General features: G+C 30.9%; 1 protein-coding gene across 1 annotated transcript; it reads left to right on the forward strand.

Moving 5' to 3' along the window:
• Window positions 1-829: 829 nt before the first annotated feature.
• LOC106074938 (zinc finger TRAF-type-containing protein 1-B-like) lies at window positions 830-12,647 on the forward strand. The gene is made up of 5 exons (XM_013235836.2): window positions 830-1,059; window positions 3,059-3,297; window positions 5,468-5,679; window positions 6,483-6,673; window positions 8,427-12,647. The coding sequence occupies exons 1-5, from the start codon at window positions 862-864 to the stop codon at window positions 8,622-8,624; spliced, it is 1,038 nt and encodes a 345-aa protein (XP_013091290.2). The 5' UTR covers window positions 830-861; the 3' UTR covers window positions 8,625-12,647.
• Window positions 12,648-14,800: the final 2,153 nt, after the last annotated feature.

The following is a 14,800-nucleotide window of genomic DNA, read 5'->3' on the forward strand; positions in this document are numbered from 1 at the left end:
CTCACTGGAGCAAAGAGTGGACATTTTGCACCAATAAAAGACAAGCAAGGCAAAACTTTACTAACGAAAGAAGAACAGGATGCAAAATTGGTAGTGCACTTTAAAGAGACTCTTAACCAATCGTCTCCAGACCTGATTTACACATTCTAGGTCCCCTCTCCTACATCATACAATCGTCTGCAAATAATCTGACTTTTGTTCCTGAACAAATGCTATTTGGTAAATCATTTATGTAAATTAAAAATAGTAGGGGACCTAAAACTGTTCCTTGAGATACACTTGAGTTTACTGTTATTGGTGTTGATTTAGAGCCATTTATTATTACAGTTTATTCTCTCCCTATCAAAAAATCTTTAATCCACTGATGCAATGGTCCATCAATACAAGATATTTTATTTTTTTAAGCAAACTATGATGGTGAACTTTGTCAAAAGCCTTGGAAAAATCTAAGATAGCATCTATTTGCTCACTATTATCTAAACCTTTTGAAAAATCATCAGTCATATTAGTTGCTTGTGGTTTTATATGTTTAATATCTACTACGAGTTATTAAAAAAAACATTTGGAGAAGCTATTAAAGATTAAATTTAAGAACTTCAACAATCTTACAACCATAGATATTTAGATTCTAGATCTGGTTATACTAACCCTACACTACTACAGATAGAAATGTCGTAGTTCTAACCTACTGCTCTTACAAAGGGTCAACGCCCATTTCACTCGGATGGTATCGTAAGAAACCCGTGACGCATTCCATACTCACGGACATTTCCGAACCTATATATCTCGATTTTTATTGGTTGGCTGTGACGTCAGCTGACTTGATCGTTCATCGTCATCCAGAATTTACAAACAAACAAGATGGAGGGAGGCTCGGACTCGTCGATACAGGTGCTCAGAGAATCGACAGCTGACAAAGAAAATGTGTCATTTGAGCCTCCAGCTAAGAAATTTAAAGTGACAGAAGTTCACTCAGATTGTAAACATAAGTTGGAAGACAGGCTTAGTGGCATACTGTGCTGTGCAGTTTGTTTAGATCTACCCAAAACATGTTATCAGGTGAGTCTGGGGTTGAGCTGGGACGTTCAAATAAATGATTTAAATGAGGTAGGTGGGGCCCAGGGGGAAAAGAGTGCTGTGATGTGGCAATGGCCCTGAAGGTCACTATTATCCATATTACCAAATACTCTTTATTTTTATTCTTCAATATTTTCTTGGTTATCATTAACTTTAATTTATTGACCCAACTTGATGACTAGTCTACTGTCTCTACCAAATCTGAAATTAGAGCTTAAATAAATGAAAAATAAATAAATAAGGTAATCTAGATCTGGATATCTATCTTAGAATCTTATTCTTAGTACCTAGATTTAGATCTAGAGTAGTTTATGCTATTCTAACACCTATAGGCCACAATTTAAAAGTTTGACAGCCCATAATTTGCAATGGATTAATGGTTCTGGGAGTTCTGGCTGACAGAAAAGAAAATGAAGTATCAAAATCTTCTTTAGTTTAAAGAGAATAAGGATGACTACTTTACTTATATTTGTACCCCTAACCTATATTTGTCATTATATTTAAGATCAAAGAGGCCATGTGTTTTCATTTAATTCAGACAAATTTGACCCAGATTATTTGATTCCGGACACCATAATTTATTTCAGACTGTCTCTATATTTAGGCATCAATAAACTCAGATTTTAATTCTATATTAACATTAACTAAATTTTAAGATCCCCAGGCATATCTCCTCACATGAAATCATTAAGATGTTTTCAAATTATGCATAAATACGGACACAAAAAAATAAAAATATGAACACACTTATTCTAGCAAAATTAGGTCACTGGGATAGTGACTTCTACACAGACTTTTAGACTTATTTTATGTTTGCATGATTAGATGTGTGTTGAATGTTTGTGTTTTTTGTTTATTCATTTAATAAATTTCTAATACAGATGATCTTTTATAGTATAGTCAAGGTTAGGATAGCCATTTTTGCCTAAATAGCTGGATCCTCTCTATATCTATATTGTCTCTATATATCTAGATCTATCTAGTAGGTCTAGATCTAGGCATTCAACTTCATTCAATGTACCAAGCACACTCCAAACATTTGCCCATTAATTCTCTCTTAAAAAAAAAATATAATATAAGATCATTAACATTGATGTCCAAAACTGGGCTGTTTGAAATAAATTTTGGTAAGAAAATCGTAATTTAATTCAAACACCCTCTTAATTTTTTTTTTATGGAATCAAAAAACTATGAATCAAATAAATCAGCTCCAAAAACAGAATAAATATTGCCGGGCTCATTAGCATAGACTTAGCCTATCAAAAAATATAGTCTTAACCCTAGGAAGAGGTAAAGTCATCCTGGTAACATAGGGAAAAAAAACAACCTTACAGATTTGAAATTCTTTTTTTCTTACATAAAAAGATAGCTAAATGGAAGGAAATTGGGTTAGAACATTGGAAAATGGACAAGCACATTATACAGCGCACTAGTTTCATATTTAATATCAAAATTAAGATGTTATGACCTCAAAAACAGCTAGTGTCCAAATTCATGTAATGTCCGGATTAAATAAACTACTCTAGATCTAGAGTCTATATAAATTTTTAAAAACTAGTCCTGGATCTATAATCCTTATTTAGTTAAGTTAGGCCTAAATCGGCCTAATCCAGTAAGATATTTATTATCTAGATCAATATTAATATTAGTAGAATGTGCGAAATAGCAGTTAGTTTATGACTTGTCTAGATCTGTCCAGGATTCCAGGTCATCCATAAATTGACAATTAAACTTTGGCTTCCCTGAAAATAGAATGTGACATTTATATTTGAGAATGTCAACCTCTGAACTTAAACTAATTTATGTAATTGAAAAAAAATCTTCTTAGTCTCACAGAAGCATTTCAAATTAAATTGGTAAGTAGGTACATTTATATTTAAAAAATATTGAACATTTTTATGAAAGGTCCTTAAATTTAGTTGAGCAAGTTCTGCAAGCACACATTTGAATTTTCAATGCCATTGTTTCTTATGTTTCACAGTGTACAAATGGTCATCTTATGTGTGCTGGCTGCTTCAATCATTTGTTGGCAGATGCACGCATTAAAGATGAAACAGCAACTTGCCCTAATTGCAGGTGTGAAATCAACCGTTGTGTCTGCATTCGCAATTTGGCAGTCGAAAAAGCTGTGTCAGAGCTACCATCTGACTGTGCCTTCTGCAACTCAAAACTTCCAAGATATCAATTGGAATACCACCAGAAGGAGCTATGTCAGGAGAGGTAAGGTCATTCTCGGGTAAGCTATCATGCGTCACCCCTTTTGTTGCTTGACTAACATTGACATGCCTTTTCTCTTTTCAGGACACATTTATTCAGCCGCTCGCTTGGTCTTTGGTAGGTTGTCCATGCTGGAGCACGCGCATGTTTGATGGGGGATTTCCAAACATACGGGTGCTGGCAGCGTGGGACGAAAATACCCAAAAAACCTCTGTGAGGTTTTTTTCTCCCTTTTAAGGCTGGCGAGCAGCTGAACCTAACAATGTTAATCAGATCGACACTTGTTTTGTTTTTCTCTATTGTTCAAGCAGGCAGGTTTTCTTTGCAGCAGTCAGTTTCAGGATTACAGAGCAATTAACCAAAGGTTGTTGAAGGTGAAAATTTTGCACATGGCCAAAAAGGTGGTTGTGTAAGCTGAGACAGGTTGTGTAACCAGTGACGGCTGTTTCTGTTCACACGTGCAACAGTTCTTCTACTGTTGAATATTAAGCGGCAAGTATCTTTCTCTCTTTGTCATGGGGCTGAGTGTCACAGAATATTTAAACAAGAGAAATAAGGGTGGGGCATATGATGAAGGTTAGGATAGTAATAATTAAGATATTAAAGGCTGATGTTATTGTTTTTTTTTTTAATATCTGATAATGGGGTTTATTTATAAATTATGATTTATTTGTTTTATAGTAATTTCATAAGACAGCAAATTAATTTTTAATTTAATTTTTTTTTTTTTTTTGTGGAAAGCAAAACTTTTATAATATTAAGAAAATAAATTATGTAATATATTCATTAAAAAAAACAGTTCTACTTAATTATGTATATAGGTTGACCTTATACTGTAAAAACATTTCTCTTAGTAACCAAGACTTCTAACATGTGTTTACTATTAATTTATATAAATGTTTAGAGCTTGTGATTATAGAAACAAAAATTCTGGTCATTGTCATTCTGTTGGCCTCCGATCAGAAATATGTTTTCTATTTACAGTATACAACCATTCTAAAATCTTTCAATTTTTTTTTTTCAACTTGAAATATGTAAATTGTCTGGCATCTGAAAAAAAATAAAATAAATTTATACAAACGAAAAAAAAAATTGAAATTTTAGATGGTCACTAATTTCACAGTTCCAAAATTTTTTTTAAAGAAATGTTTGTCTTTTTTTTTTTTAAATTATTATATTTATAGTCACCATTGAAACAAAAATGTCTAGTAACTGCCCAGAGGCAGCATGGTGGCTGAGTGTTAAAGCACTTGGCTTCTGAACTGGGGGTCCCGGGTTCAAATCCTGGTGAAGACTGGGATTTTTAATTTTGGGATCTTTGGGCACCTCTGAGTCCACCCAGCTATTATGGGTTCCTGGCATAAGTTGGGGAAAAGTAAATGCGGTTGGTCATTGTGCTGGCCACATGACATCCTCGTTAACTGTAGGCCGCAGAAACAGATGACCTTTACATCATCTGCCCTATAGATCACAAGGTCTGAAGGGGAACTTTACTTTTTTTAACTGCTCAGAGCTTTATAATAGTTGTAATAATAGAAAATGTGAATGCATAATGTATGAGACAATAATCGATTCTTACATGATTACAATTTTTTTTAAATAAATTTTAACACATTTAGAATGAAAGTGTCCCAGAAGTTTATTATTTGTTAGGTAAAAATTTATTAATTTTTTTTTAGGCATTATTACATGACCTGGCAGGGAAAGAGCTCTGATGGACTTGCATTGTTTGCTTTAATTAACATGGTCTCTTGTTATTGTAAAATATTGTTAGTCAATTAAAAAAAAAGGCAAAAAGGAGTTATTGAAATTAAACTTGCCGAAGTAATTGAAAGAAAGATTTGTTCAATTTTTAAATCTAAGATGTTCTTGACCTTTCTCAACAACTACTACTTTTCTTTTCAATATTCTTGTGTTGCATTTCCATTCAGTTATTTTTTCAGGTCATCCTAAGGCTTCACAGGCTGTTAAACTGACCAGTTTCTGACTTAAAAAGATATTTCCTGATCAATATGCTATGATGGGCTTTTTTTTTTCCCAGTAGTTTTTGTCCCTCGCAGCATATTGCTCAGGAAATGATTCAACTGTGTTGGTGTAAGTATGCATTTTTGCTCTTTTATTTTCTCATGTGGGCGTGATGAGGCTAATGGGGCAGAGGTCTTTCTGCTTTCAGGCCCTGCTCATGTCGATACTCCCGGATTGGTTGCCACTGGGAGGGCCCTTATCATGAGGTGGCAGAGCATGAAAGTAACTGTGCTCACCCTAAGAAATCTGGTGAGGAGATCATGAGTGCTCTAGAAGCCATAGATGCTCAAAGGCAGGAAGAACATAAACTGTACAGTGATATCTTCTCCTTGTTGTCTTTTGAGAAGATAACTTTCAATGGTACGAATTATTTTTTTTTACAGCAACAAATCAAATAGGAAACAGAAATATATGAATATTTAAATGATCTATCCTGAAATGAGTAATACGCCTCTCTCTACCTAATCCTAATTCTTATAAACCTAAACCCCCTGAACACTTTCCTAATCTAACCCTCTATCCCAACTATACTCCCCTACTAAACACTTTATTCCTAATGCGCATTCCTAACTAATCTCTAATACATTTCCCTGACCTAACAATAAATTTCTAATGCTCTACCTATACTTAACACTAATCCCGGATAAGCTTCCATAATGTAACTCTAAATCTCAAGTACTCTACCTTGACCTATCCCTAAATTCTCAATACACTCATATTAAATCCAAATAAATTATTTTATATAACACTGTTAAATAAGTGTAGCCTTGCATTTAATCTTAGTTAGCAAAAAAACAATTATACTCAATCTTTGATTTTTAAAAAAAGGGACTTTAGAGTTGAAATTCAAACCACTCAGCAATCTTTATTCAGTTAAAAAAATACCCACTGAACCATGAAGTCTTACATACATTCCAAGTATATCAAATCTGTGTAAAATTCTTTAAAAAAAATATACATCTCCCTGCAATCCTTGAGTGCCACATAACAATGTTCTAGAGTAAACAAATCATTGGTTTTAAGATTCTTCCTTAAATGAAATGGTTTATATCACTTCTGTAGTCAAAACCTACAAAGTTCAAGTGTAAGCATATCTCCTGACTCATTTATCAAAGCAGTATAAAATTATTTTTCAAATCTAAATCATTGCATTCTCATTTCAGATCTTCAATTGAAACCATTCCGCACTGATGATTTTATTACTCGTCTCTACTATGAAACAACACGTTTTACTGCCTTTAACCAACAGTGGGTTATAAGAGCCAAAATCAATTCAGATCACAAGAATCCCACTCACACTATCAATAGGTCTTTGTCATACCAGCTGGTTGCTAAAACAAAATTAACAGCTCCTGTAAGTAAACATATTTGCTTTTTTTTTTTTAACAAAGAGCCTAAAGATGTTGGCTAGTGTAATGGTCATGAATAAGGTATTAGTCGTATCATCACAGATGTTAATGTAGGTTAGATTTTGTTGGTAATCTTAATGTTAATATCAGCACACTATTTAATTACAGTAAAAATGCAGAAAATAATTTTTATATGTTAGATGACATATTGTTACATTTCTTAAATTCTAAATTTAAAAAATAAATGGGTTTCAATAATACATAGAATAATCTGTAGTGAAAATGAATCATCAATTAATATTACAAATATTAATATAAAGAAATAATTCTTTGTCCATTCTGTCAATTTTTTAAACTCTTACTTCTAGGTCCTTTCTCATAGACAATGTTTTTTTTAACGCTAAATCATAATATTGTATTGTGTTCTTTATCAATTGCTGGTGTGTGTCTGTTGTAATAATTACATTGAATCACTGGTGTTTTGGCTCATAATCTTAAAAAAAAAATATTCTGCTACCATGATTTGTGCTTAAAGAGTTAGTGAGTTGGAATCTATTTATCTGGAAACATTTTATCTTGCTATTTTGACTTCAGAGGCTTCATGGCTTTTTTAAAGTATTGAAGGGCACTTGTAGTAATATGATTTATACAGTCTATTTGGTGAACAAGAGTAACTAGAGTTGTTAAGGTATTTAATTAGTACAGTGAGCTCCCTTTTCTCAAAGAATTCTTCTTTATGATGACTCTGAAATGTAGGCTGCAGCAGTGATTAAAGTGGGAGATAGTTTCATTGTTTTTACTGCTTCAAGTGCTTGTTTTTATTGTGCTACTTCTTTTAAGGTTGTGGAGTGAATTCTTCAAGTCAGTTGTTTCATTGATGTCTCTGTGGATGTTCCACTAGGGTCCATTCGCCAACCAACTAGATAACGTCCACTTTATTTTTAAGTTGTTTCTTTCTAAAGTTTCCAGCTTAGTGAATGGAGTGGGGATTTTTTTCTTCTTTCATCCATTTAAAAATATGTCAACTGTTCCTAAATCACTCTCAAGAGAGATTGTAATTTTCCTTTGTATGTTTGTTTTGAGTACTGAAATTCTCTTTCATCTAAACTTAGATAGTTGATAGTGTTAAGATTGTAAATACTGTGTTTTTCATTCCGTTTCATCCATTCTCCTGAGTTTATCAAGAGAATTATGTAGCCAGAATGAATACGCATAGGACGTAATCATCTTTTTTGAAGTAATGTCTGTATTATATAAGATAGATAATCAATTTTATCTGAATAATTATTTTATTTTGCACTTAAAATTTGTAGATCATTAGTTCCTTCTTGATCTTAGAAATCAAAAGAAAATGCTTTATTTTTTATGACTATTAGGAAGCATGTTAGGTAAAGGAGTTCTCTAATTTCTTCTGTAGAGCTTCTTTCCCATAGCATGCAGACAGGGATTGACAGTAGTTTAGATTTCTTTCTAATTCCAATGAAACATTCTGTGTGATATTTGAGGCTTCATAAATCTTTGTAAGGAATTTTATCCCTAGACCTTATCAAATGTTTTTTTCTATCCAACTTTCAAAAGTGGTTAGTTTTGTTTAAAAAAAAATATCTTTACTTTTGCTGTCATTTGTTGTGATTAGATTACATTATAAATTATTTTAGTGTTTACTCTTTGTTTAAAAAGAAAATCTTGAAAAAAAGAAACAAGTTAAAAATGAATTAACTGGGTTTATTTATAAATGTATTTTAATTATTGACATAGATGGTGATGCACTTTCTTGCCTTGAGCGGACCCTTTGGAGGCATTAAGATGAAGTCCAAAGTCTACAACTTTGAATTCACAGAAGAAGCGTCTGAAACAGAATACCTTGATCTTCCCATTGATTCAGCTGAATGCAACAAACTTCTGGCATCAAAAACCATCAATTTCAGACTGGTTATGTTTCAAGTTACAAAATGAATATTACTGAAATAAACAAACAGATAGATGACAACAAATATTTTTGCTGTCATTTTTTTTGTTAAATTTAAATTATTAAGGAGCTACATACTTCTAAAAATGATGCTGTATCAAGTAAACATGTTAAGTAATTGCAGAAGTTGTCAATTTTTTAAAGTCATGACCCTTTCTTTAAGTGACATGTTTATTTATGATTGACAAATCTCATAAATAGGACCATAGAATTGCTTTGAAGTCTCATTGGGAATCTAGATTGCAAAAACCTGAAACCTCTACTGTAATGACTTGACATTGGAATATTCATCTTAAGTAAGATGTTTGTTTGTTTATACTTTTAATGATCTGCTCGCTATCGACAGACTTTATTTCATCCAATAAGTAGTTTTAAGTGGGGCATTAACTGTTATAGGTAACAGCTGCATTCTTTTTTTTTTCCACTTCATTTGTATGAAATGTCCATGCTTAATTTAAATAGTATATTAATGTATATGTATACATAGAGATAGGTTTGAATAGAATACTAGTCTTTATTCATTTTAATGTTAATATATGATTGATGTCTTTAAAATGAAAAGGAGAAATGATTTGTCTATAAATTTGATTATATATGATCATAGAAATCTTTCCTTCTTAACTTTAAATATATGCCATTGTGAATATTTTAAAGTAAGAAATAATCTTGTTCTGTCTTAATGAAAATAATTTATTGAAATGTCTATACTGTCCATTGTAAATACATCACTGTACAGTATTAGATGACAAATCCTTGTGAACATGATTTCTAGTTTTCCAATGAGATTACTGTAAATAGATGTCTTCTTCAGGGGTGTCAGGAATACTGTTGGCTGATTGTGATTGTCTTAAAACTCAGCTCTTCACCCTTTGTTTCATTTTATTTTTCTCTCACATTTTAACCAATGACTAGTCTTAATAACAAATTTATATAAGATCTTGCAAAAAGTTTTCATTAATTAATGTTTTAATATCAAAATAATTCATTAAACTTTAAAATGCTTTCAGAAATGTATCACAATTGATATTCCAGTTCACACAGAGCCTTATAATTACTTTAAAAAAAATAATTTTAGCTCTTGCAGTTAATAGCTACATTAGCTATTGTAGCTTTTAAAAATAATCTCGGTATCAGCAAAAAGTTATAATATAATGATGGTCTTCTTTGAGCTTCTTTAATGTGTCTATTTAGGAACAAATGTAATTTGTACTAATTAAAAAAAAAACTAAGAGTACAAGACAGAAATAAAATTTACTCTGAGCTTGTGCTAGTGGTTAGTGTTTTATTTCACATTTCTTCATTGTAGTTTCCAATCTAATTCTTTCTTTTACAACCTTCATTTTATTGTATTAGTTAACTTTTAGAAAATGTTTTGGTTTCTTTTTTTTTTTTGTTTATAATATTTTGTTTATCATTAATTTTGAGGTCATTTCATTGGTTCAATTATTTTAGGCACAGTTTTAGAGTTTCTAATCAGCACTTTTTATTGTTTTGTAGTTTTCCATTTTACCTTGCCTTTAAACTTGACAGAAAAATTCATACCTAACGTTTCACACATTAACTAAGAATTCTTTCAGTGCTTGCAATAGTTATTCATGACTAAAGTAAGCGACAACAAAGACATTTGTTTTTAAAAGTATATTCATTTCAGACTTTTTCATTTTGGAAACATGTTTTTTAGGATATAAATGTTCTTTACAAAGAAATAATTTGCACAGCAGGTTTTGTCTTTTTGTTTTCATTGTTTTATTTATTTTATTTTTGTTATAAAATCTCATTGCTTAGTTGTTGGGTTAATTTTATTTTTTTTTACCATAGTTTGTATGTTTAAATGAGCTACTTATGAATTAATTCACTTTAAAAAGCTACTATGTATGCTTCTTCAAAATCCATCTCTTTTTTTAGATTGTGATGATAGCCCACAAAATGTTTTGCAAAGCATATTATTAGCTATGTGAAACTAGTCTTGATTAAGAATCCAAGTGTAGTTTTAAGTTTTAACAAATAATCCAATGCACAATTTTTTTAAAACTATAAATGTTAATTAATTAAAGGTATCTTAGGATGCAGATACCCTATAAAAACCTTAGCCAAAAAAATTTCTACCTGATAGTTTAAAAATAAAAAATGCTGCTACAATTTCTTTTTCAATGATTCTAAAATATAATTTCATTTTTTTTTTATTTCAAATTTCCAATTAGATCTAACAAGGGAGCATGGTGGCTGAGTGTTAAAGCTCTTGGCTAATGAAATGTCTCTGTGAGACTGGGATTTTTAATTTCTGGACTTTTAGGACACCCCTGGGTCCACCCATCTCCAGTGACTTTAGTTGGGAGAAAGTAAAAGCAATTGGTCATTGTGCTGGCCACGACACCCACATTAACTATCAGCCATAGAAACATGACCTTTTAATCATCCCCCTATTGATCCGAAGGCCTGAAAGGTGGACCTACGTTATTATAAGATCAAAAGGTCTGAAAGGGATACTTTACTTACAGCGTCGCACACAAAACTAACATGCAATATCTTAATTTAAGTAATGTATTTATTTTGTAGGCTGTCATCACATTTTGTTTTGTGTAACATTTTCATCTCCTATTTTTGTATAGTTTGATTTTTTCATTCCTTCAGATAATTGAAAAAGTGTAAATGTGTTGTTTATTATCAAACTATTTTGATTTTACTGCTGATGGATTTTTTTGGTTTTACTTTTGTGTCCTCAAAATTTAACTGAGACTATAGGCTTTAAAATAAAACTAGTTTCTTTGTAGGTTAACCCTCAACTTTTTTGTTTCGATAAACACATTTTCAGTAAACACTGTGTGTTTCACAGATATCTCTAGTTTTCATCAAATTTTTTTATGAGTTCTACAACAGAGTAAAAAAAAAAGTTGAGGATTTTTATATCAAAGTGATGTGTCTTTTATATCTATGCACAAAAACATGTGCACAAAAAAATAAATACTCACACACATAAAATATATTTTTAGATGTAAAGCAACTTATCTCTGAAGACATTTACTACTGATAACATGCAATTTTAAAACAGATAGTTGGTATATATATGTTTGAATGTGTTGTGCAATCTATACCATGAATGTTTACATCAGATTTGAATGAATGCGTATTACTTGACATGTTCCTATATTGTGAGTTTCTGTTACTAGATCTCTCATGTGGCTAGAGAGTGCTTTGGATTTTCTTGACTATGCCAGGGGAATGTGTTTACAGGAATTTTGAGGAAAAGAGACTTCAATGGGATCTATATTTTTATAAATGACACATAAACGACATTTTTCACAAAAAAAAATCTAAATATGAAGTCTTGTTCTATTTAATAGTATTAGTACCCTATGGGCCAGTGTTATTATTAGTATTGCTTTTGTAAAGCTTGACTCCTCTAGCATGGTCAGTGTGCTCTGGTTCAATCTCTAATGGGGGAAAGTTTCAGTTTTTTCTTTTAAGGGCACAGCAAATACGAATTTCTAATCAAATATTACCTAGTCCAGACCTGGATTTGAACTCAGGCCTCTCAGTTAGTTAGCCAAGCTCAGTCACATGTCCTAAATGTGTCTGGTTCTTATGATTAAAGATAAGTATTTATGCAAGCAGGTATTTTTGAGAATATGTTTAAAGGATTGAATGAATGAAGACTGCTTTAAATAAATGGTCATGTGATTTTCTTGCTGTAAAAGAAATCTAAATGGTAATATTATCACACCATTTCCCTCAATGTATTATTATTGATTATGTGTCCTGCTAAACCTCTTTTTTCACTAACATCTTACAGGATTTGACTTTCTATTTTTGATTAAATTAAATAATGGTTCCTTATATATAGCTTAATCTAGACACTGATCTTTATTAACTGTAGGCTGCAAATTAAAATAGCAGAAACTGTTTTGGCCCAATATATTACCATTTTCTAACCAAATATTTTACTGTTATATTATACTTAATATACTAGAATAATCTTGTGCAATAATAGGTTATGAAAATAGACCATAATTATATTTTTAAAAAAATGAAATCTTAATAGTTCCTTCAAATGTAAAGATGGCTCTAGAATAGCTAGCTTAATTTTATTTACAAATGATACAGAAAAATGTTTTTGTTGTTTTAATTTTTTTTATAAATGGAAGGGTTTTTAACTTGTATTTAGACATATGCAATTTTCAAATTAAATGTTTAATTTTTCAAAAAAGTTTTTCTAATATCTTGGCTTACCTTTGTGTTAAAGAAAATCTCTTTTTGCATGTGGTATTTAGCAGATTTTTTAAAGATCATTTTAATTGCTTAAAAAAATCTTTAATGTCCTGTACCATAACTGTTGATTGTCTTCTTTGAGTGACTTTAATTTACTATGATATTGCAAAGATGAAATTGTATAACATGCTTATTTTATAGATTGAAAAACATTTTGTCAACCTAATGCCATTACATACAATTATTATTATTGTAATTTGATTTATTAAAACTATTTCTTCAGGACCCAGTAATGTTAATACATATTAGAAGTGTTTGTCTTACTAAGTTGTGTATAGTACTCAGTACTCATGTGTTAACTTTGAATTTCTTTGTAGCCTTCCCTAATATTAAACGACTGTATGGATTCGTCTTTTAATCATCTTATGACTAACCATTTAAATTGTATCATAATTACTAAAAATGTGTTAGCAATAAAAGAATTTACATATTCAGAGAAACTACAATTTGAAACAAATAAATTTTAATACATACAAATAAAATAAATGTTTAGTTTTTTTGTTCTTGCAATGTTTAATGAATTTAGTCTAAATGTTTAGGGTTGGGTAAACTTGTTCTACAGCAAGCACATTGACAATCTTTTGTTTACATCATACAGTTATTATGTATGCATTCATATTTGGCAAAGAGTGATTATTTAGGACTTCTAGAACCTCAAGTAACACAGAAAGTTGAACTCATTTTAGGGATCAGAAGTTAAAAAAATTGATTTAAAACATTCAAGACCTCATCAAATAATAATTCCTATCAAAGTGTATATGTACCACTACAGCAATGCAAGATTATTAAAATAAGACTATAAAACTTTTTTGGCAATCAGAAATCATTTTGAATGAATCCTATGTGCTTACAAAATGCTTCTCAAATTATAGGCTTTTACTACCTTCCATTTAAGAATTTAAAAAAGCACTACGATCTATGTCAGTGTAAAATAGCAGTACATTTTTGGAGGCATCAAACTCATTACAGCGCTTGAAAGAACATCAACTTTTTTTATACTCGATTTCACAAAATGGAAAGCACTATACATCATTGTTTTTTTTTTTGTTCTTTTTTTTTTAAATTACTTCTTGTAATTCTTGGGGAAATAAGATTTGTCAATGAATTTAACACACTACTTTTGGTGACTCATTTTGTACTAAAACTTGAAATCAAGACCAACATCCAAGCAAACTTGGAGCACTATCTTTCCAGACACTACAAATATTTTCCAAAGAGATTTTATACTTTTCCAGAAATGAACACATTTTGTCAAATACATTAGGTGCTGTAGTAGTCCTAGTAGTTTCGAAATGTCTGCTAAAGAAACTAGTTTGTTTTTTTTAAATCACCTGTCCTTGTAAGCAAAGCTCAAATGTTTGATATAAAAATGAAGTTTCAGTTTGTTCGACTTTATAGATTTTGATAATAGAACTTCGTTACAAATGACGTAGGCCTGCACATGCTGTGATTTTCCAATTTCTTCTTTAACTATTGAAGTTAAAACAAATCGTTAACAAATTTTCAGTATATTTTCTTTTCTTAACTTTGTTTTGTTTGATGGACAGTTATTTAAACTGTTTCAAATATTGATATAATATGCTTTGACAATTAAAATGGTTCTTTCAGTTCTTTGCAACACCTATCTTCAAAAGACAGTTATTCAAAAAAAAAAAATTATAACCCATGAAAATTTGTCAAGTTGTCTTAGGCGGCCCATGGAAACTCACCATTCGACCCCCAAAATCCAAAGGCGGTCGCATTCCATAGGCTGAGCACCCCTATAGTATCAATTTTCACTGACCTAGATCATTACGTAGATCTAGGCATATCTAGGTAAGTGACACATAAGTTGTCAAATGTCCCAAACAATACAAATTCATCTTAGTCTTATCACTCTTATCTAGACTAGATCTCT

The sequence above is a fragment of the Biomphalaria glabrata genome, chromosome 7 (genome assembly GCF_947242115.1).
Source record: "Biomphalaria glabrata chromosome 7, xgBioGlab47.1, whole genome shotgun sequence".
NCBI lineage: Eukaryota > Metazoa > Mollusca > Gastropoda > Planorbidae > Biomphalaria > Biomphalaria glabrata.

Excerpts from the sequence above, each read along its gene's own strand:
- LOC106074938 (XM_013235836.2), top strand. The coding sequence starts at position 862 with ATGGAGGGAGGCTCGGACTCGTCGATACAGGTGCTCAGAGAATCGACA. Across the intron at positions 3,298-5,467 it reads AAGGAGCTATGTCAGGAGAG|GCCCTGCTCATGTCGATACT; the intron begins GTAAGGTCATTC and ends TTCTGCTTTCAG. Across the intron at positions 5,680-6,482 it reads TGAGAAGATAACTTTCAATG|ATCTTCAATTGAAACCATTC; the intron begins GTACGAATTATT and ends TTCTCATTTCAG.